This window comes from Megalobrama amblycephala, linkage group LG9 (assembly GCF_018812025.1).
Source record: "Megalobrama amblycephala isolate DHTTF-2021 linkage group LG9, ASM1881202v1, whole genome shotgun sequence".
Lineage (NCBI taxonomy): Eukaryota > Metazoa > Chordata > Actinopteri > Cypriniformes > Xenocyprididae > Megalobrama > Megalobrama amblycephala.
The window spans coordinates 29043872-29068632 of record NC_063052.1 but is presented as its reverse complement, the minus strand read 5'-3'; the positions used below and the strand labels follow the sequence as shown (position 1 = coordinate 29068632).

Genomic DNA, 24761 nt, shown 5'->3' with positions numbered 1-24761 from the left:
ACTTGAAAGAATAGTGTTGTCTCTGAAGCATGGTAAATAAAGAAAGCAAGCGATTCAAACAATAAGACTAACTGTGTTGAGCTATATAACAATGATTAATTTTCCAAACAGATGCTCACCTGTCTAAGAAAACACATGATATGTTAAAGTGTCTTTGGTGTTTTCATGATTTCAACTAAAGTAAAACTGGAAATAGAGGGTAATGCCGATATGACATCATTGACAAGTGGCACAATGACACAGTCTGTTACACTGGTTAATATTGCTGATTTCTCTGGATTTAAACATTGTTGGAAATGTTTGGGATTATGTAAGCACACAAGTCAACAAAACATATAACATTGTTTTACTGGTATTTTGATATTTGAATCTAAAAATCTTACATATTGTGCCTTTAAGACACAGTCTTAACATAGTGGTTGTGTTTATGGAACTGGCCCCTGATTAAAGCAGACAGGTAGACCACCTTGCCTAAGCCGTTTGAGTTGCTTTAAAGGAAAAGTTACTCACCATCATGTTGTTCTAACACCTGTATGAATTTCTCTTCTGTGGATCATGAAGGGTGCATTTTCCTTGCTGATTGTTTTCATGTAATGAAATGGACTACATAAATGACACAAAGCGCCAATGGTTCTTTTTCTGTCTCTCGTGACCAAATAATATATATAAACAATTTAATAGATGTCAAACCTGATGTAGCTCATCTAATGGCAACATATTTCAGTCTGCAAAGCTTTTCTTTTAGTGGTTTCCCCCCTTAGTTTTGGTTTCATATTTTCCTTTCACATTCTTGAGAGTCTATAGAGGACATTATAAAAAAGTTTTGGGGATCTCTAATGATGTTCTGATAACAGCGTGATGCTCAGTCTCTGGGAAGAACTTGCCTCTGGCTGGCATCTGCTGATTAGGATGTTTTTTACCTAGTAGATCAAAGGTGTAAGAGCAGCATCGGCTGCTCTTAAGGACAACAGCATCTCTTTGAATATAAGACCAATCCACAGAAAAACAAGTACACACGTTTTTTTTTTTAATATACCTTCATCATTGTATACTTTTTATTCTCCTCACATGCTGTGTCTAATCAGGTGTGCCGGGCTCAAGAAACGAGCTGTACTATGACTGCTGTAAGGAACCCTATCCAGACGTGACATTTGTGGTGACCATGCGCAGGCGGACGCTCTACTACGCCTTGAACCTTCTCGTTCCCTGTGTTCTCCTTTCATCCATGACCTTGCTTATCTTCCTACTGCCTGCTGACTCCGGAGAGAAGATCTCACTAGGTATTATGAAAGATAGAGATTATCTACATGTTTTAGAAATAAACATGATTGATTTGGAAGAAGAATGTTGTATATATTTGCATATCTGGCATATCTCATTTTCAGTGCACCGGAAAAAATAAATCCGCAGGCTTGCCAAGGTCTAGTCACAAAACAAAGAGCAGGGACATGCAACAGATAACGTGTGGGTGCTCATTTCAAAGATATCGCCTGATTGTGTCATGTCAAATAAACTCTTGGTTCACATCAAGGGCTTTTATCCATGTTTTTTTTTTTTTTTTTTTTTTTTTTTGCTCTCTGTCAAGAGACCTTTACCATCCAAAGCGTACAGTTCAAAGAAGAAAAAAAGTCATCAGAGATGGAATGGAAGGAACTTTAGATATGACTGTCAAGAAATGTAAAGAGGCGTGAACTGAAGGGCATTCACAATATATTTAAGTGGAGAAGCAAAAAGGCAGAAGCTTAGAGCAACCAAAGAGAAAAGAAATGAGGCAGTTTCCTCAATTCAAGAATGCGTATCACTGCAAGCATGGTAAAGAGAAGTGCTTTGCTGTACACTCATATGGGCAATTAATCTATTGATGTAATTAAAGCAGGGATGAGTCAATGTGTGTAAGAGAGAAAGAGAAAGAATGCATTGCACTTTCCAGGAACCAGGCCTGCAATTATTGAAACATCTTTGATTGACAAAGTATCACCCTAGTTTTAGGACAGACCTCAAAAATGTTCATATATAGCTTTTATGTTTTATGTTTTAAGAAGCATATGTTAAAAGGGATAGTTCACCCAAACATGAACATTCTTTCATCATTTACTCAACCTCATGTCATTCAAAACCTGTATGTCTTTCTTCTGTGGAACCAATAGACCTTTTTCCCTTTTTCACAACAATCGGAAATCACGTGACACAGAGTAAAGTTATTTCCGCTATGCGTCTACGGCTATTAGATTGATAGGCTCTTTTCTCAAATATCACATCTTACCTTTTCTGTTTTGTCTGTTTTCCAAGTTGTTGTTGTATAATCTGCAAAGAAATTATTTTCTACTTGTTTGTAGCTTATACGGCCACTCAAACCGTTGCTCGAATTTACGGCAGGTGGATTTATAGTCAGTACAGGCTACAGCTACTCATTCAGTAATTCCCTCGATCATATCACGTACGATGCACATTATTTATATAATTTATTCATAAAAAAATTAACTCCCAATATATACTTCAATGGGGGATATAAAGTCGTGAGATGCACAATATTGACGTAAGTTTAATACGTTTTAAAAATATATAGCATGTATTAATCTCATATGGCATTACATCCCACATTCAAGCATATCCTGATCGATTAAAATGATTAAACTAGTAAGACATAATTAATTTCCAACACCACGCTGTACACAACTATCAGTCTTTGCATTAATGTTGCAACAGCACAATAATACTGCATAATACACACTTTATGATGATGACAACAGGAAAATATGAGTGAGAGATGACTGAAGTGTTTATATATATATATATATCCAGAAATATCCAGGGTGCGAGCAGTCCTGTTTTATGAATCAGAGGATCAGGCTTGCGTGATAAGGGAGCTGCCAATCATTTCCCCAGCACGTCGCTAAAAATACTCTATACATCCCAATGTGCATACTATCCACCCTAAATAGTACTGAATATTACTAATGTCACATAGACTACTATTTAGGATGTCTAGTATGCACGTTGAGACGCAGGCACTGTCTTTACAGCACATGAAGCACGATAACCAGTTCAACCGCCATCACTTCGAATTATTTATTAAATTTAGCTCTGTAGTCTCACCAATAATTCACCAAGAACGTTCAAACATTTTCATGACATTTAATTCGTTAAACGACTTTGATTTCTGAGCTGGTTCTGATCGAGGCTATCTATCACTGTAACCGGAAAAACTTTTACCCGGCGTGGATCATTACGGAAGCCAAAAACACAGAAGTGTGAAAAAGGTCTATGGGAAACGAAACTGCTTGGTGACCAACATTCTTCAAAATATCATCTTTTATGTTCCACAGAAGAAAGAAAGTCATACAGGTTTGGAATGACATGAGGTTGTTTGGAGTATCCCTTTAAGAAACAACAACCTCCTCTACGTCAAATTGATAAGAGTTAGTGATATTTCTTTAAAAAAAATGCAATGTTAATTTAATGAATTATATATATTATTTTGCTTTTATTCACCAGTTCAATAAACAAGAAGTTAATGTTGAGCAACTTAAATGATATTGGCAGTTATATTTTCTATTTTTGGACTGCCAACCAAAATATTTCCAAACAACCAATGAATCAGTGTTTTCAACTGAAACGGATGAGTGAGTGACTCAAAGTCGATTGTTTTGTTCCTAAATGAATCAGTGTTTTGAACAAATTGGATGAGTGAACAATTCAATGACTCACTCATTCTCACCACTAATGCACAGGCTGTTAGTGAGTGATACAAACAGTAAAAGCTCCAATAATTGCAGTTAATGAATCAGCATATCATGAAATTAATTCATTTTAATGGTAGCCCTGATTATAAGCCAAGAGTGTTTTTTGTTTTTTTGTTTTGATGAAGTCAGTTAGTCTCATTTGGCGGAATTTTTGTGACAATAATTTTATTAAGGGTTCATTATGCCAAGATAGCACTTATAAAACATATGTAAGAGGAAGGAGGTTGAGTGAGAGAGCGGAAGCAGATTTAAACGGCAGATAGAGATGGATGGATTGTGTGTGTGGTGAGAGAGGAGGGAGAGATGGATAGCAGCTGGAGAGGGAGGGAGATGACTTGAACTGAACTAAAGAGCGATTGAGGAAGAGAAATGGCCTGATGTAATTCACTTTATGTATCACTCCATCAAACCCTGCACGGCCGTCCAATCAGATCCAATCAAATTCTGTCAAGATGAGTAACATCCAGTAAGAAGCTGTGTTTGGGCATCTTATGTAGTGCCAATGTCGCACATAACTAGAGATGAGGTATAACTATGCATTTATTTTAGTGGTCAGCTGATATTGATTTTTCAGTGGCAGATGCTGATATCTAGACTGCAGGGTTGGAGATTTAATGCCTACTATATATAATCTATATATACAAATGTAAATATATATACTGTACACTGCCAAGATTTAGAGATACTGAATTTATATTTCTGATTATCTAATTTTGTAGACATGATTTATTGTAAATAAGAGATGCAGAAACTAGCTTAAAGGGTTAGTTCACCCAAAAATGAAAATTCTGTCATTAATTACTCACCCTCATGTCGTTCCACACCCGTAAGACCTTTGTTCATCTTCGGAACACAAATTAAGATATTTTTGATAAAATCCAATGGTTCAGTGAGGCCTGCATTGACAGCAAGATAATTAACACTTTCAAATGCCCAGAAAGCTACTAAAAACATTTAAAGCAGTTCATGTGACTACAGTGGTTCAACCTTAATGTTATGAAGTGACGAGAATACTTTTTGTGCACCCAAAAAAACAAAAAAACGACTTTATTCAACAATATCTAGTGATAGGCAATTTCAAAACATTTCTTCATGAAACTTCGAAGCTTTATGAATCTTTTGTTTCGAAGTGTGTATCAAACTGCCAAAGTCACGTGATTTCAGTAAACGAGGCTTTGTTACGTCATAAGTGTTTCGAAACGTTTCGAAATTTCAATGGTTCATGTAACTTTGGCAGTTTGATACTCGCTCCCAACCACTGATTTGAAACAAAAGATTCGTAAAGTTTCGAAATATGTCTTTAGTAGCTTTCTGGGCATTTGAAAGTGTTAATTATCTTGCTGTCAATGCAGACCTCACTGAGCCATCGGATTTTATCAAAAACATCTTAATTTGTGTTCCTAAGATGAACGAAGATCTTGTAACGACATGAGGGTGAGTAATTAATCATTTTTGGGTGAACTGACCCTTTAAATAAACATTAATTTCATAGTTTAATTAACTAACTATAAACAACTAATGTCTTAGCATTTGTTTAGAATTCATTATATGCAATTACATGTATGTTTCATGAAGTCCATTTCTTTTTGTTTTATACCTATTCACAGGTATTACTGTGCTACTCTCATTAACAGTCTTCATGTTGTTGGTGGCAGAGATCATGCCAGCAACCTCAGACTCCATCCCGCTAATAGGTAAAGCATGCATGTTCATTTTTTGCATATTTTATCATATTTTAATGCTTCATACTGTATTTTGTACAGTATATTTCAGAAAGTATCTGCCCCACTTAGTTCAATTGCAAAAAAAAAAAAAACAACACTGGGCGCTTTGAATATATTAGACACCAGGCGAGTCTTTGAACTTAATGATATGTAAAAATTAGTGCATAAGGATGTATAGTTTGTGTGTGCTCAGATCCACACATTGCACCACTGAAAAATAAATTGATCACTATTCTGTATCATGGCCAAAAGCCTTGGTCTTGGCAACCATACGCTTGGCTTCTCATAGTAATTTGCAACATGAATCGTAAAACACTGTTAAATGGAAATGATGGGCAGGTCAGGAGAGATGAAGCAGGAGAAACATAAAAATGAAACAGACCTAAAGATAGAGAAGGTCCTCCTAGGGAGAAAAAACAAAAACACAATTCGCCCCACATTCTCTTTTTCCATCCTCTGGTTTATAGGCCCTCAGAAGCCGCAAAGATGTAATCTGCAGAAATGCGTTTGCTGGAAGAGTGTTCACCCACCGCGCTTTGTCTCTTCTGTCTGCGTCCCCCTCTCCTTTATGATTGAGTTTTTATGGTTCACTCATCCGTTCCTCATTCTCCCTTTCTTCCATGCGTCACTCTTTTATAATCAATGCCCCCTTTTTGTTACATTTGCCCTGGTTTTTACTAGTATGACCGGATGATAAAAAGCTATTCTGCTAAGAGAGTAATAAATGAAAGGTTTATGCATACCATATTCTCTTCCTTTCTCTCTTTGTCTCTCTCTCAGGGCAGTATTTTGCCAGTATAATGATCATAGTTGGAATGTCAGTTATCGCGACGGTGGTTGTGCTCCAATATCACCATCATGACCCCAACGGAGGAAACATGCCAAAATGGGTACGTCTACTCACACACAAACACATACGCTGTGCCTGAATACACAAATGCTTTTTTTCCCTTTAAGCAAGCAACAATGTCTCTCATGTCAGTTGCATCGAAAGCGGTAATTTACTTATTCAATAATAATAGAGATAGAGCCAACAGATGGGAACTAAATGAGTAATTGGGATGCAGATGGATATAGATCTGCAATCTGTCCATGCTGATGAATGACCGTATTTCACTGTATTCTGCAAGCCAATTAGCAGCTCAGCTGATGTACCCCGGTCCCTCTGATCGAACCCCATTCACTTACAAAGCCAAATTTAACAACACGAAGAAGCTGACAGGTGTATTTACTCAGGGACACTAACATCAATTCTGCATCAAAACTAGATTCTTACATGTTTCTGAAGAAACTATGAGTGGTCTCAATTGCATATATGCAGCTACCGTTCAAAAGATGTTTTGTAAAGTCTCTCATGCTCACCAAGGCTGCATTTATTTGATTAAAAACAGTGAAATAGTACTACGATATAAAAGAACTGTATATATATATTAAAATGTAATGTAATCCTTTGATGGCAAAGCTGAATTTTCAGCAGCTGTTACTCCATTCTTCATCTCATGATCCTTCAGATATAATTTAATATGCAAATTTAATGCTAAAGAAACATTTCTTATGTTGTGATGCTTAATATTTTTGTGGAGAGAAAATTAGTATCCTTAACTGAACAGAGCTGGTCCCACTTACATGTTCTTACTAAAAAGAGAAAAAGACTTGATTGGTAGGAAATCAGTTACAGTTTTTAAAGTTAAAATTAAGACATTTTAAGAAAGAAATCATTGAACTGTTGAGAGTGTGTTGACAGTCTATGACGTAATTGACCCATCCCCCTTCGTTGCTGTTGAATGGCTGAGCTCCAGAAAATCAGTTATGAGGTGGCTTTGACAGTTACAGATTTGACAAACAAAAAGGTGGAATAAAGAACCCTAAACTCTAACACAAAGAACCATTTCAGCATATAAAGGGTTCTTCAGGACGATATGGTTCTAAATAGAACTGTTACTACATGTAAAGAACCTTTTAAAGGACCATCATTTTTTAGAGTATAAAAGCACATCTTAGCCACACAATTTGAGGATTAATACTGAAGGTTAGAGTTTTTTTTTTTTTTTTGGAAGGCTGCAGTGATGGTTGACTTTCTACAACTTTCTCCCATCTCCCGACTGCATCTCTGGAGCTCAGCCACAGTGATCTTTGGGTTCTTCTTTACCTCTCTCACCAAGGCTCTTCTCCCCCGATAGCTGAGTTTGGCCGGACGGCCAGCTCTAGGAAGGGCTCTGGTCGCCCCAAACGTCTTCCATTTAAGGATTATGGAGGCCACTGTGCTCTTAGGAACCTTAAGTGCAGCAGAATTTTTTTTTTTTGTAACCTTGGCCAGATCTGTGCCTTGCCACAATTCTGTCTCTGAGCTCTTCAGGCAGTTCCTTTGACCTCATGATTCTCATTTGCTCTGACATGCACTGTGAGCTGTAAGGTCTTATATAGACAGGTGTGTGGCTTTCCTAATCAAGTCCAATCAGTATAATCAAACACAGCTGGACTCAAATGAAGGTGTAGAACCATCTCAAGGATGATCAGAAGAAATGGACAGCACCTGAGTTAAATATATGAGTGTCACAGCAAAGGGTCTGAATACTTAGGACCATGTGATATTTCAGTTTTTCTTTTTTAATAAATCTGCAAAAATGTCAACAATTCTGTGTTTTTCTGTCAATATGGGGTGCTGTGTGTACATTAATGAGGAAAAAAAAATAACTTAAATGATTTTAGCAAATGGCTGCAATATAACAAAGAGTGAAAAATTTAAGGGGGTCTGAATACTTTCTGTACCCACTGTATGAGCAATAATAATAGTGATGTGTTTGCCTTAGCACAACGTCCTAGGATCCTATCCTGGGACCAGCTTTTAGCAACATTCACAGCCAATACTCAGCATGTGTAGTTATTGAAAATGTCCATCAGAGCTAGGACTCAGAGGAACCCAGAAAGAAAACCCTCTTTCTCTGAGCAACCTGGAAAAAGCAATGCTTACATAACAGCAACGGTTGTTATCTTAAGTTGTAAAGAACTAAAAGAGATACAGTTCAGAAGAAGATGCTAAAAGGGAAGGGTAAGGTGGATACTGATCAGGGAAAGATGTTTTTGCAATAATTATCAAACCCTCTAGGGCTTCTAGACTTCTAGTATTAGAAGAAAATAAAAGAGGAGCGTATTAAGACCTTCCAGAGTTTGTTAGTAATACCCGTTCTTTCATTACATTCTGCAAAGTCTGTGATACTGCACTAGTGGCACTAATTTTGTTTATGTAGCCAAACATGCATTGGGTGATCTTTTAATACACCAAAATATGTGTGAAGATGCCAAAGAAGAACCTTGTTGCTTAAACTGCAGTTTTTCTGTGAATGATAGCAGTGCCACCCTCACTAGTCGTACATTTTGCCATACTTTATGCCTCTCCTTGGCCAGGACTTGGCAGTACAACTGAATAATTCCAGCTTGTCACCTCTTTATATCTCTCTGTGTCATAGTCCTTGCTGTCATACGTTACTGTTTTACAACTCCTTTCCTTCCAAAACTTCTCTTCTCTTGACTCAGCAGACGCTATAGCTAGTACTTGGAAAAAAAATTGCATGGATTATTTTGCTTTATTATTTTTTCTTTCTCAGACAGTGTTGTATTATTTTGTACGTGTAGAGCATGAGCAATATGTAGTTCAAGACGGCTTGACGCACTGCTGTGAAATGCATGCTTTCTCATACATACATAAAATTACCAGCTTACGCTTGGCTGGAGGGGATTTTACTTTTCATATTCAAAGATAATGTTGTTTACTGAGAAAACAGGATATGGGGAATATCTGATTTGGTTTTAAAAGTTGGTACCATAGGGGAATAAGTAAGATTGGAGATTCATATAAAGATAATATTATTTTAGCTTGAGGGACAAAATGTGTTATCCCCCAATCTTATTTAAAAAAAAACTCCAATTACACAGTTTTATTAATTCAGCTTTAAATAAATAATTCTTACAGTATCTACAACAGCTAACAACTCTGAAACAAGCAGCACTAAGAAACGCATATGATACAGGACAGATGGCTTTGATTTATCATACATTTTTGAATAAAGCATAGATAATAATTTATTATAAAAGAGTAGCATGTTGTGAGGATTTAAAAACAAATTCTAAAATAAATTTGATGTACTTTTTAAATATAAAATATGAGGTTTATTTTTTGCATTTATAAATAACCAAGACTTGCTGTCAGAATAAAAAGGTACAATATTATTTTTATTTATTTTGTTGTTGTTTTTATATTAAAATATAAATGAAAAATAAATAAATACATTTATTTATTAAAATGTATTAAATCTACTGACATTATTATGGTTATGTTCTTTTGAAATGGCTGTAATTAATGTGAGGGGTATATTCGCTGAATATTGTATATTGTATATTTTATATATATATATATATATATATATATATATTTCAAAGTGTCTAAATTATTCAGACACTTTGACCTGACCATGTTTTGCTTAAGTTTTATCTGACATAATTAAGATTTGTGAGTTAAGATTTAATTAAGATTTTTTCTGACAAAGTTTAACTCTGAGATCTTATTATATTTTTTTACCATTTTTTTTAAATTATAGTGAATAATCTGTATTAATTAATGAAATATTCAAGGTGTCTGAATACATTTTGGTTTGACTGTGTGTGTGTGTGTGTGTATATATATATTTGTTGTTACGTTCATTTACACATTTTTCCCTCTTCATCTTCCTTCTCTTAGGTTCAGGTAGTTTTGCTCCAGTGGGTGGCCTGGTTTTTGCGCATGAAGCGTCCAGGTGAGAGTGAAGACCCTGAGCGCCCTCCTTGTGCCCCCCACTTACGCCGTTGCTCTTCAGGTTCCCAGAGCGGCAGCTTGCCAAACGCACCCGGTTCCGCCTCTGCAGATCTCCATCACCACCACACGTCCTCAACGCTCCACCCGCTTCATCCCCAGAGTCTTCTTCAAGCTGCCGCTGCCGCCGGGCACACCCACCATCTCCACAACCAGACCAACAGCGCCAACAACAACGGCAACCTGCTCTACATCGGATTCTCCAGTCTGGACGAAGCTTCACCGCCGTCCTTGCTCGCCGATTCTGTGCAGAGAAACAGCATGTCTGGCGGCCCGCGCTCTGCGGTGGTGTCGCCCCCAGCGGTAGGCTCCAGTCCACCACCTCACCTGCCCTCACAGTTCTGCAGCCCTCCGCCGCCTCCCACGCCCAATCTGGAGGCCACAGGTTGTCCGAGCACGGTGTCTGGCGGTGGCGGAGGCTGTTCTTGCTCGGGGGCCAGCAGTGGAGGAGACCCACAGCTTCAGGCTATTTTAGAAGAGGTGCGCTTTGTTGCCGATAGGTTCCGCGGACAGGATGAAAGCGAAAGCGTGGCTGAACAGTGGAAGTTTGCTGCAGCCGTAATTGACCGACTTTGTCTGGTGGCGTTCAGCGTTTTCAACATCATCTGCACCATCTCCATTCTTATGTCAGCACCTAACTTTGTGGAGGCAGTTTCTAAGGACTTCATCTGATTGCTGCGTTAGAAGAGAATGTGTATTCGGGAAACTTGGGTTTGACCATAATTGGGAAGTATTCTTCTCCTCAAAACAGTGACTCAGCTTTTTTTCCAAGACTGTGATTGGAATAATGCAGGATCCCGAGGTCTGAATTGAGAATACTTCTGATTGGCTAATGTCCTGGAGATTTAAGGCCCACTCAGACATCTCAGACTGAACTTTGCTGGTGGAACGCTAAAGACCTTCACCGAAAGGTGTTTGTAAATGACAAAAGGGGTTGGTTCGCTATATGGTTAAATGTTCGGCTATGGAATGAATGAAAAACGAAACATAAAAAAGTGAAAACACTGATTAATGACCTTTCAACTGTGTCAAACGCCTCATAACCTGACATGAACCTCTGAGGAATGGCCAGTCGTGTTACTCAAACTTGTGTGACATTGTACATCTAACATCTAGCACAGTACAAAACTTCTCTATGATGTCAAAATATATTTTGGTAATGTTCATCTACGGGTAGGCGAGGAGAGAGGGAGCAAAAAAGCTGAAGAGACAGAGAGAAATATTGATAATAGTGGCAGACGTGCAGTGAATGGCTCATATGAACCCAGATCAAAAATGCTCTTCTTAAAAAATGAAAAAGGCGCTTGTTTCAAGGACAGATGGGAGACTTGGAGAACTGCTGGAGGGTTTGAGTGGTTCAGTTAATGGATAGATACAGAAGAAGTGAAAGATGGAATACCCCAATGACGTGGACAGAGATGTAGACCGATTGAGAGATTAGGGCCTCACAGGAAGACGAGGCAAGAGCAGAACAAGGGTAATGAAAGACAAAATGAGACAGAGTGTATTAGAGAAAGAGACACAGTCAGCGCAAAACGAAAGAAGGATGGGTTGAAGAAGTGGATCAGACAAGTGGATAAGAAAATGAAAGAGTGATGGGGGAATTGGAGAGGGATGGACAGAAACAGACAGAGAAGGCGGTCGGGGGGTAAGTGAGACTCAGCAACATTAACTGGCAAGAGGAAGTATGGCTTTGCTGTCGGAGAGAAATAGCTCATCATGCCCCAAAAAGCCAAACAGTGAGTGCATCTGTCACAAAACAGATGAGGAGAGAAAAACACACTGCAGAAAGGAAGTGGGGGAAAGAGTGTGGGAAGTAATAATCCCCTGAGACATACTGGAGAAATGGCACAAAGACAGTGGAGACATGGGTGGAATCTCATATCTCCCTTCCCCTCTCCCATCATCTCTGTGAAATGACAGACAGTGTGAGGAGTTCTCAAACAGCAGAGATGATCTTCTGCATATCTAAGTAGGTGCAGAGCCACAACCATAGTAACTGTGCCCTGATTCTCTACTGTCACTTAAAAAACAAGTATATGAGGTAAATCTCTTCTTTCTCTCTCGTTCCTGCTTACGCATACAGTGCCCTACAAATGTTTCGAAATATCTTGGGTAAAATGGGGGTTTGCACAACATTACTCACAATATTAGCATAAATCTTGGTCATTTCAGGATTTTGACCATTAGGGATGTTTACATGCTGTCATTTTTTTGTCAATCGGAATGAATCGTCATATCTGATGACATACCTGATTATCCAAGTTCGTCATCCGTAATAATTGACAATGGCACTTAGGATAATCTAAAAGGAAAGGTCAGCTATTAGAAATACATTTGTAGTGAATACATATGAATGTCATGTCAAGACCACATTAGACTTGTGGATAATTATAATTGGCTTTATTATAACCCAATTTACCTTATCCTCTTTTAGTTTCTCAGTTGAATCTTGAGGAATATCTTGTGACCTCAAAAGAAATCAACAAATTCTTCTTCCATGTTGCAAGCTTTTAAAAAATTAAGATAAAGCTCCAAAACACACTCATCCCCTTCCTATTAACTGTAGCAATGACCCAAAATGGCTATATATACACACCAGAAATTATAATGTGTAAGCACAAAAAAAAAAAAAAAAACCTGTGCGCACACAAAACGTTTGTGTGTATGTGAAAGTCCTCAATTTTTTTATTTTTGCAAAGGTCTCTTTAGGGGTCCTTAGACTTAAGATTCTGAAAGCCACCGTGAATATTATTTAACTGAATATATAGTTATGTCAGGGTTTTTTTTTTAGCAAATATTTAGATCATATTCAATCTCATCCATTCATATAACATAAAATGCATGTAAACATATGCATCATGGTACTGTGCATGTGTAGAAGATATTTTATCTGTTTGACAAAATAGATTCATGCCTTTACATGCTTTTTCCTGTTGATCGAATTATCAAAATTTCATTTGGGTCGAGCCCAATCGTATCAATTTATGTGTTTACATAAAAGCTTTTCAGTCCAATTGGGCCATTAATCTGATTATAAACGGACTCTTTAGGTGCATGTAAACATAGCTATTGTGTGACTTTTGCTTTGATATGGGTCAACACAAACTCCAAATTCATTTCAGTAAATAATTTATTAAAGGGGATATATGTAGAATTCAGAAACCTACACTAGTGTACATGTAACGTACTAGATGCTGAATGTGATTCAAGGCCCCGATATAGTCACGGCAAAGTTCTTTTTCATATTTTGCTTATAAGTAAAAAGAAGTTGTAAATACCTTTACAGTGATAATGTTAACGAACATACTGATGCCGTCCACGCTCCTGAGAGCGCCGTTTAGTTGTGTCAGTATGTGCTGCACGCTTTCCTCTTATTGAGAAATTAAACACAACAAAAATGACAGCAGTGAGAAAACAGCAGTTAAAGGGTTAGTTCACCCAAAAATGAAAATTATCCCATGATTTACTCACCCTTAAGCCATCCTGGGTGTATATGACTATCTTCTTTCAGATTAACACAATCTGAGATATATTGCTCCTCCAAGCTTTATAATGGTTGTAAAGGGGGGTGGGAGGGTGCTTTCTTTTGAAGCCAAAAGAAACGCATCCATCATAAAAGTAATCCATATGGCTAATAAAGGCCTTCTGTTAATAAAGAAGCAAAGCGATGGGTTTTTGTAAGAAAAATATCCATGTTTAAAACTTTATTAACTATAAAAACTAGCTTCCGGCAGATGCCCCCACTCATCGATTTGTGGCTGAAGAGTAACCTCCGACCGGACACGTGACGTAATGACGAAAAAACAATAATATTTAAAGAGAAATGTCAGAGGATTTCGATATAAGAGAAGAGGAGCTTGAATTTGTTGCCCAGCCCTATTTGTTTAAACCGCGAGAGGCGTCTAAGCTTTCGATGTATGACGTAGGATGTAGGAGAAGCGTAAGCTTAGACGGCTCTTGTGGTTCAAACAAATGGGGCTGGGGGTTACTCATTTGGCACAAGTTGACTTGCGCTGTTTGCGTACGGTCTTCCACTGGAAGCTAGTTATTTGAATTTATAAAGTTTTAAATATAGATATGTTTCGAAAAAAAATTATCTCTTGACTTCAAATGCCTTTATTAACCCCCTGGAGCTGTATGGACTATTTTTTTTTATAATGTATGGATAAATTTTTTGGGGCTTCAAAATCTGGCCCCCTCTTCACTACCATTATAAAGCTCGGAAGAGCAAGGATATTTTTAATTATAGCTCAGATTGTGTTCGTCTGAAAGATGATAGTCATATATACATAATTTTTGGGTGAACTAACCATTTAAGAAAACATCTGATCATAGCGACGTGTATATACACAGCTCTGCTGTTCACTGCTTTTCAATACATGAAAATTCTTATATATAGCCCCTTTAATGAATTCAGAACATACTTAAGCTGTTTTTAACCTGTTTTCTGATTGGTCTGTCAATCAGTAAAGCTATAAAGCTGTGCTGACCCAATAATCTTCAAAAAAGTAACCTTGGCCATGTTAATCCAGTAATCAGGCTTCACAGTCTGACTGTGATGGGCATTTATTTCCATTATTATGTAATCAAAAAAAAAAAAAATCATTGTCGGCCTTAAAAATAATTGCAAGTTAATATATAATGCTTTCATACCAATAAATGATTGAGAAAGATTTGTATTGATTTTGCCCAAAACCCACTTTTGAACCTTTGGGGTTGTTTTTGATATTCCACTGTGCTGCTTTTCCATTGGTTTTTCTATGTTAACGTGCTAGATGGATGTGTTGGACATTTGCACTTGTGTCTCACATCTTTTGCATCTCACACATGAGCACTGCATTTTTAGAATGATGTGTCAAGTTAAAAATTCAGCTGTTAAAAATGGCGTCTCTAGAATGTATGTTTTAAACGAAAAAATGCAATCTCTGTGAATGGTCCCTTGGGGTGATTTCAAACTTTTGGAGGGCACTGTATGAGGGCAAGGTGACTCAGTGTGTAGCACTGTTGCCTCACGGCAAGAAGGTCCCCAGATCAAGTCCCGACTGAGCCAGGAGGTCTTTCTGTGTGGAGTTTGCATGTTCTCCCTGTGTTTGTGTGGGCTTCCTCCGGGTGCTCCGGTTTCCCCCACAATCCAAAAACAAGCAGCATAGGCGAATGTAATTGTCCGTAGGTGTAAATGAGACTGCAAATGTGTCTGTGTGTGAACCCTGTGATGGACTGGCCATCTGTCCAGGGTTTCCCCAGCCTGTGGCCATAGATGCTGGGATAGGCTCCAGCATAGGGGTTAAACTCCGAAAAGCAGATTGGAGAATTGATAGATGTATGAACATATGCAGAAAAGTACTATTAGCTATATTAAGCTTTCAGTTAGGTTGTTAAAATTTTTTGACTATATTTACAACTTAATGGAATAACAACTTAATTTACTTGCTCTCAAGCCATCCTAGGTGTATATGACTTTCTTCTTCCAGCCAAACACAATCTGAGTTATATTAAATAATATCCTTGTTCTTTCCAGCTTTGTAATGGCAGTGAATAATGTCTGAGTTTCTAAAGCTCCAAAAAGCACATCCATCCATCATAAAAGTAATCCATAAAACTCCAGTGGGTTAATAAATGCTAATCCATATTTAAAACTTTATAAACTCAATCACTGGCTACTGGCAACTGCCATATGCTTGTTCACGAGAGAGCTGAGTTCCAGCAGAAGGGTGACCTCAGACCCGACGTATGATGTAGGACGTAGGCGTAGCGTAAGCTTCGGTGAGAATTGACAAACATGGAATCACAGAGGTTAAAGCAAAACAAAATACCGGTCTCAAATTAGTCTAAAGATGTTTTAAAGGAAAATGTCGGAGGATTTCAATATAAGAGGAGCTACATCCTATGTCATACATTGGGCCAGAGGTCACCATTCCGCCAGAACTCAACTCTTTTGTGAACACGTATATGGCCGTTGCTGGAAGCCAGTAATTAAGCCAGTTTTAAATATGGATATTTTTGTTACAAAAACCCATCGTTTTGCCACTGGAGTTGTATGGATTACTTTAATGATGGATGGATGCACTTTTTGGAGCTTCAAAAACTCTGGCTCTATTCAATGCCATCACAAAGCTGGGAAGAACAAGGATATTATTTAATATAACTGTGATTGTGTTCGGCTGAAAGAAGATAGTCATACATACCTAGATTGGCTTGAGGGTGAGTAAACTATGGAATAATTTTCATTTTTGGGTGAACTATTCCTTTAAAGCTGTTGGATGTAAATTCTGTGGCACCAAACAGAATTGGAAAAAAAAAAAAGATGGTTTGCAAACAGGTTTTTTGAACATTCCCCCATCTGCCATTGTTTGGGCAAACACGTAGTCCTGCCCCAAACCCATACCATTAAGCCAGTCTTGCTATTTGAGAATGCTCAGCAAATGCATTTTAAAGTTAGTCCACTGGCCATGTTGTACAGATCACACTAAATGGGGAAAGACCAAAATCTCATAATTTTTTTTCCCAATATTATGTTTAAATAACACAAATCTGGTTTAATAAATTGAGCTCTTTCCTGTTCATTTGAAAGCAGTATAAAATGTGGCACGTGTTTGGTGGCGGAGAAATTACATACTTCACCAAGTTGTGAATAAAGTAGACTTTTCCTTTGAAGATTGAGTGGCTATAGTTGAGTTTGGTAGAAAACATGGCTATTGTGTTATTGAATTTGAGTCTTGTTATGTGACTTATCCAGCTAGGCAATTTATAGAAAAACAGAAATAGAGTTGTAGATGAACAATTCACAGTGAAGGTCTCTCTTCTGAGTAATGATTAAAGCTTATTGTTGTTTTTGAATGGACTGAATGGACTGTATACTATTTCATATCTGCCTCTGGGGCCCGTACATCTTTCAGGTGAATTTTTATGATAAACCAGATGGGAAATTTTTTTCCCCCTGCAAAACATTTCTGGTGACAGCACATATTATGTGGTCCTTACAAACAGTTCTGGTTCTTATTGCAAGTACTACTTTATTGCTAATGTCATTATAGCAATTAGTGGTTGTTATGGTATTAATTAAAGTTCATCCAAAAAAAAAAAAAAAAAACACGCTGCCAAAAGATTGCTGCTGCTCGCTGTGCTCTTATGAAATGCCAGCCATCTCGTTTTAATGGGGGACCAAGCAAATTACTTTAAAATCTCTCTCTTACTCTCTCTCTCAGATGCAGACACAAACCATTTCCCATCTTTGAATAAAGTATTCTTTAATAATATGCAGTCTGTGCTTCGTCATTTCATGGCTGGCTGTTGCTTAAGGAAAATGACAGAGAGCTGAAAATAAGAGTGGGAAACGTGACGGCACTGATGCACAATGAGAGACGAGTAGGGCTGTGCCTTTACAGTCATTTTGAAAGTGTCCTATTATGCTTTCTTTTTCATTTTCAGTTTTCTTTAGTGTGTAATGTTGCTGTTTGAGCATGAAAAATGTCTGCAAAGTTACAAAGCACAAAGTCCACTCCAAAGGGAGTTATTCTCTATGTCAGTAAGCACTGTTTCTGAACTCCCTCAAACGCATCAATTGTAGTCTTCAGTTTTCTTCTAGGAATGTACACATCACAATATTACTCATTTAAATAATTCCTGGCCAAGGCATATGCAAAAAGGGGGGCGAGGCCTGGTTAAATTGCGTTAGTAGTATGTTGTCACCATGTCCAAGAGACACTATTTTTCCCACCTCTGTACAAGTTGTGCTTGCAAAGGTGGTTTGGGTTGATCTTGTTCTTCTTGACTGTCATTATCGGATTCACGCTCAAACTGTCAGCCGTAAAAAAAGTGAGCCGTACTGAGCCATATTGAACCGTACAATGCAATGGAAAAGTGCCATAAATGTATTCTAGAAGACGTCATAAACAAAACTATGAACATGTAAATGAGCATAATAGGACTTGTGTTCATTTTATTTCCTACAATTCAAATAAATATAGAAGCAGGTCATCTAAAGAAGAAATTTAAAAAAAAAAATTTCAACCTTTTTCGAACCTCATGCGAGAGATTCAACGTACTATATCCTGCAGCATTTGTAGTATGTAGTATGGTAGTATGCTATTCTGAATCTCTCAAGTGTGATGTGACGCATTGCAATGTGTATCGTATCGTGAAGTAGTTGAGGGACGAAAGCAGACCAATAGGAAATCTAGAACTCTGAACAGACAGAGATGGAGAAATGCTGACGTGAGGTCCCGGCTGGACAAGGATTTAATTGATCACTCTTTCATGAAGGAGGGATGGAGCGAGGGAGGGTGGAAAGTTAATGATGGAGAGAGAAAGCATCTCAGGCCTTGGGTGGATTTACGAGGGAAAGCAGTCACACATCTCTCAAAACTGCCTGAACTGCCAAAACACTACAAGCAACACAAACAAAATGTTACTAAATACAATGACTTGTAATTGAATATGGGATTATTAGATTTTGATGTAATTATATTAACATTCTACATATAAATCAAGGGCAGTCAAGCAATACATTTTTTATTTCTTTTGATTGACTTTAAAAGGTACACTCTAGCGCTTAAAAAAAAAACAAAAAAACTGCATGCACTTTGTGGAAGAACATCTTCAACACATTGTTGAGTGTTGAAGAATCTCTTTAAATCACTTAATTTAAAGATTATCACATCAACGTGACAGTAAAAGTTGTAAATTAATCCCTTTCTATTTTGTTATAGTACAGCTTCTAACCCAAAATGCTGATGCTTTGACACAATTTTCAGGATGTTGGGCCAAAAATGCCAATTTAGAAAAGTGAATGTCCATTGCTTACTTTGATTGCTATTTTGACAACATTATGATGATATAAGCCACAATATCCCCACAGAGTTCAGCGTTTAAGAAATTCTATATAGCTCAATTTTCTATCCCAACATGCACTATGGCACTCAGTCAGTGCATCAATGAATAAAGATTGCATGTGTCTGCCATTACTGCGGCAGCCATGGCTCGTCTGCCAGAGTAATTCACTCGCCTCTCTCTGTGAATGTGCTGTGCTGGCACATTGACTTGTCCAGATTTACCGTGCTCACTCAAATGGAGAAAAAGAGGATATAGGGGAATAAGAGTGGGTGTGTGGCAAATAAAGGTGATGGCACACATGTTTTTGCAGAGATATGCCAGAGGTGATGATTATATGAGCTGGAAAAGGACGGAATTAGGATTGTGTGAAGGTGAAACTAGTGTGGATTTGAGCATGAATGAGGGAACTGTGGCAAGAAGATTGATAGATTGGTGTCTCACTGCATGTGAGAAAGATAAAGACACGAATGTAACTGTAAAGATCGATATGATTTATAGCTATACAAGATGTGTAAATGGCAATGAAGGCTTAAGATGGTGCGAAAAAGTCTGAAATTATATCCTGAAAGATGCTTCAACGTTTAAAATCAGATTAATTCAGGTAAGATAACAAGCAATTTGGACCCATGAAAGGATGCAATATTTGAACATTTACTCTCTAAAAGTGTCATCGTCCCTCTTAAAGACATACAAACACATATTGGCTTATCTTTGAATGGCTCCTGTGACGCCGTCCACGATATTGCTGGCGTGTAGCCGGCGATCAATGGCTTTTAATTAACAGGGTAAGATGGGCATGATCGATAATAATAACGAGGGAGAGAGAAAGCGAGTGATTGAAGGAAAGGGGTGGGCCTGTTTAGGGAAAAATGCATAGATAGAAATTTAAGTTTACTGTAACACGAGTTTTTAAGCTTTTGCCCAATATGATTTATTTGATTGAAATTTTAAAGTTATATTAGTTGACACTGTGTTTTTGGTAATGTATCTGTCTAAATAAAAGAATAAATAAAGGATAGATAAATATACAATCAATATTTAATTCTTAGATTAAAATCCCATGATGATCCCATGATTTCCATGTTTGATAGTTTAATGTATTTTTGTATTTTATTTTACATTTATTATTATTATTATTACCAATGCTTTAAAATATAAACCTTTTACATGTTATTTATTATTATTATATTGTTTCAAAGTAACAGTAATATATAACCTTTTAGATGTTTTTATTATTATTAATATTTTTCATATGATTATAATTAAAAACAGTTTAGAAATCCCTAAAGAGCATAAGCAAACATCACTGTAACATGCAAAAGCAACAGAATAAAGATGCAGTCAGAATGCTTCTTGGATTAGATTGATGACTTTTCTCATGGGAGCATTGGTTAGCACTGATTTGGCTCACTAAGACACTTTTAGTCCACCGGAGTGACCACAAGTGGCCCTTTGAGACCACTGTGGTCTCTCAAACACAGTTCCCCTCCTTTGGGCTCTACTCTTTTAAGCATCAACCACTTACAGGCAAAGACGTACAAGCACTCTTCAGACAGCCGAGATCTGAGGTAAAGTGGACCGACACTTCATCCAGTTTGACCTCTGCAGATCGTTGTGGTTTAAAGCTGTATTGATCCCCTCTAACCCCATGGACAGCTTCATCCTTCGATCCTGCAATGGCAATTTATTACATTCTCGATCCCTCTAAACTTTACAGTGCTTTTATGACGATGTAATTATGTATGTAAATAGAGGGCGGAGCGTACTAAAGCTTTTAAGTGCCTATGTTTATGTGCACGCCATGAGTTACAGTGTAAAAAGTCATGTAATGCTAAAGATGCAGCTATTTGACCTACTGTTACAGTATGACTATTACCGTGACTAAATATATTAATATAATTGTCAATATATAATTGTTAATATATAATTGTCTTTCTCTTTTTCATCTTCACTGACAGTCTGTTATGCAGTTGGCGCAGTGCTGAGCTTCCGTGTTTACGTCTGAACGCCGGCTTAGTATTGGCCAATTCCTGCATCAGCATCACACGCATGCGTCGTGGTGCTCACATGAACAGCGTCGGCCAATGGACCCATTTGGAGCAGACGTCACAGTTACGTCACATGCAGCTGCGTGCGCATGTGGTTGCAGAAAAATAGTGGTAGCAAGTGGAGGAAAATGTGCAAAATGCAGAGAATAATACCGTTGTTTAACACGCCCTTTGAAGCTAAACGCAGATGTTTATGTTGCAAGTCACAGACTGGACTGATGAAACCAGCAATGATTAGTCTACTATTAAAGCAGGAATTTGATGTAAACAGTAAGTCTACATAATATTCACATATGCAGTTCATAGAGGATATACATACATAGCAGTTAGAGCAAGAAATAATATTTAAACCTATAACATTTCACATAGATAGTTTTTAAACATAGCCTATATTTTTATTTCTGATTTTTTTTTTCTTGGAATGAATCAAAAACCTTAATTTCTTTTCAACTGACAAAAGAAAGACATGAACATCTTGGATGACATGGGGGCGAGTAAATTATGAGGAAAAGTTTATTTAAAAGTGGATTAATCCTTTAACGTTACTGTAGTATGAAGCAGAGCAGGACCGAGTGTTGTGGGAGCTGAACGAGGCCGCTGGAGCGATTGAGCAACACACGCCGCGAGCAGCGGAACTTTTATTATGACACAGTCGCCGGCGCCGCTTCCGCTTTTCCGGTCATGAGTATGAGGTAACGCAGCTCTGTTTATCATATTAGATACATTTGACTGTGTTGAAAATGATGTTATAACGTTACTCTGAGCGTTAGCTCGGTGGCTGCTGTGAGACACTTGTTTGAGACACACTGCAGTAAGATAGATTGATTTTAGAATATCATATTAAATGCTGGATGGCTTGTGTTGATAAATGGCATGCAATTCATTTTAAAACGTATTGTATGATGGAGAAAATGATGTATTACTGTTACTAAAAATAAAGCTGCATCTGATTATACTGTGTTAGATACTTGACAAAATAGTGTTTTTCTCTGAGGCATGGTAAAGCATGGTACTCGCAAAAAAAGAAAGGAAAATTGATTTAAACAATAAGACTAAACATGTTGAGCTATATAATAATAATTTGTTTTCTGTCTATCAAAACAGTTGTTCCCTTGTCTATTAAAACGTGTAATATATTAAAGCATCTTTGGTGTTTCCATGGTTTCTACAAAATAAAACCGGAAACCGAGGCAGACCGAGGGTATGACGCAATTGACATGCGACTCCTCACACGCCACGGAGCCTTGGTTAAAATTGCAATTTTCTCACGATTTACAAATATTTGGAAACTTTTGGGATATTGTAAGTACTCAAGTGAACAAAATATATAACACTGGCTTAGTGGTTTTTGGATATTTTACTGCAAAAATATTACATATTGCACCTTTAAATATCCAGTTAACAGTGTGAATATGTCATGGCAACCACTAGCTTCAGCTTCTGCGCTTTATCAGCTCATATCATTTTAAGTGTGTGATATTCTACTAATTGACCTACTGAAACCATATCTGCCCACCGAACCCTCGTTCATTTTGTCGTTCAGCATCTTGTAAAATTCCCTGGAGTCCTTGTGATAATAAATAAAAGAAATTTCATTTAAGTATTAAGCTGGCTTGAGGCAAATTATTTGCATTTTAAAGGTACAAGTTGGTATTTAATTCCAGAAGCAATTCTATAGAATCACGGGCACAAGATTTATTCTTATTATGAATACTGGATAATTTTTTTTATGGAATTCTGCTTTCTTTTATTGTTTCATCATATTTATTTTAAATAATCCTGTAAGGTGATCATGTTTTCTTGAAAGATTCTAATTCTCAGGCCACTCGACTTCAACAAACATCTTTGACAGGGTACAGTATGAAACGTATTAAATAACAGATCAATTTGACATACCTCCTGATAGTCTTTTCGTGTTAAGTCTGCCAAGTGTTGCAACAGCAATCAAAAGTAGTAACTGTTGTCGGCAGAGAACCGCTTCCAGGTTTTCTGATTGGCTAACAAGACGGCCAGATCATAACAAAGCCTACAACTTTTTTAAAATTTGTAGATTTGAACACTTCTGTCAGTAATTCTGTAAAGTCATACTATCAAAGTTGTCAATACCAAAAAACAGTTGGCCACACTGAAGGTTTGGAGCGTTATGAATCTTTTGTGTTTGAATCAGTGGTTCGGAGCGCCAAAGTCACGTGATTTCAGCAGTTTGGCGGTTTGACACGTGATCCGAATCATGATTCGACACAAAAGATTCATAACGCTCCAAAGCTTAATGAATCAGTGTTTTGAAATCGGCCATCACTATAAAAGTCGTTATTTAGTTTTTTTGGCACACCAAAAATATTCTTGTCGCTTTATAATATTAATATTGAACCACTGTACTCACATGAACTGATTTAAATATGTTTTTAGTACCTTAATGGATCTTGAGAGAGGAAATGTCATTGCTGGCTATGGAGGCCTCACTGAGCCATCGGATTTCAACAAAAATATCTTAATTTGTGTTCTGAAGATGAACAAAGGTCTTACGGGTGTGGAACGGCATGAGGGTGAGTAATAAATGACATTATTTTCATTTTTGGGTGAACTAACCCTTTAAGTACTGTTAAAATCAGACACTTTAAGACTTTTACTCAAGTCCTATTGGAATTGGTTACTTATAAGTTGTAATGGAGTCATTTTCGATATCTAAGGTATCTGTACTTTTACTCAAGTATGGTTTTCAGGTACTCTTTACACCTCTGTTAGATGGAAATTATCTCATATAATATGATACCCATGGCTATACCCATTAATAGACACAGTACTTCACTGAAAATAAATTCCAGCACAGAGCTACAACAACCACAATTAAATGAGCCTTCACAAGATAATGCTTTACAATGAATGAACTCTGTTAGAGAGCTACATATGGCAATTTATCTGTTCAATAAAATAGTCTACCTACTCACCTGAAGGGTAATAAAAACGCCAACTCGATGTTCCTCATTTCTCACAATCTCTGAAAAGCCAAGCCATTGTTGATTCTCATTTTATTAAGAGCTCTGCCATGTTCTCTTTTTGCCAGCAGACTCTCCTCTGTGTGGTGTTTTTTTTTTTTTAAATTGGTGTTCCAGAGGTTCAAGATTTTGCGGCTCCATATCAACCTTTCTCACTCATTGTGACAACTTACTTATGCCGCTCCCACACCATACAAGCCACAGCAACTTTTCTCTATTTATGGACACGAGACACGCACGGGCAAGTGACGTATGCGCACTTTCCCGCGAAAACCATCCCGACAGGTCTAAAATAAAAACACTTATAATAGGCTTACCACAGTGAATGAGGGAAACACAAAATCACATTTTGGAATAAGGATTATGTATGTAATTGGCTAGGATTCATAGGTTTGAATAGATCTGCCCATGACATCAAAGTACCGCGAGAGCGATTCAAAAGCATAAGGAGTCGTTTGCTCTCCAATCGCTCTCGCGGTACTTCGATGTCACACGCCGATCGGTGCTACAAATGAAATCAGGCTTGCACATTTAAGAGAAATTCAAACAATGAATACAAACACATGAAC

General features: G+C 37.5%; 1 protein-coding gene across 2 annotated transcripts in view; it reads left to right on the top strand.

Moving 5' to 3' along the window:
* chrna11 (cholinergic receptor, nicotinic, alpha 11) overlaps positions 1-15783 on the top strand; it is a 37765-nt gene extending 21982 nt beyond the window's left edge. For both annotated transcript variants that reach the window (XM_048202551.1, XM_048202550.1), the window contains exons 7-10: positions 1086-1280; positions 5351-5437; positions 6248-6357; positions 10203-15783. In XM_048202551.1, coding sequence (XP_048058508.1) covers positions 1086-1280; positions 5351-5437; positions 6248-6357; positions 10203-10985 — 1175 coding nt within the window. In that variant the 3' untranslated portion in view covers positions 10986-15783. The remainder of the gene's footprint in view (positions 1-1085; positions 1281-5350; positions 5438-6247; positions 6358-10202) is intronic.
* Positions 15784-24761: the final 8978 nt, after the last annotated feature.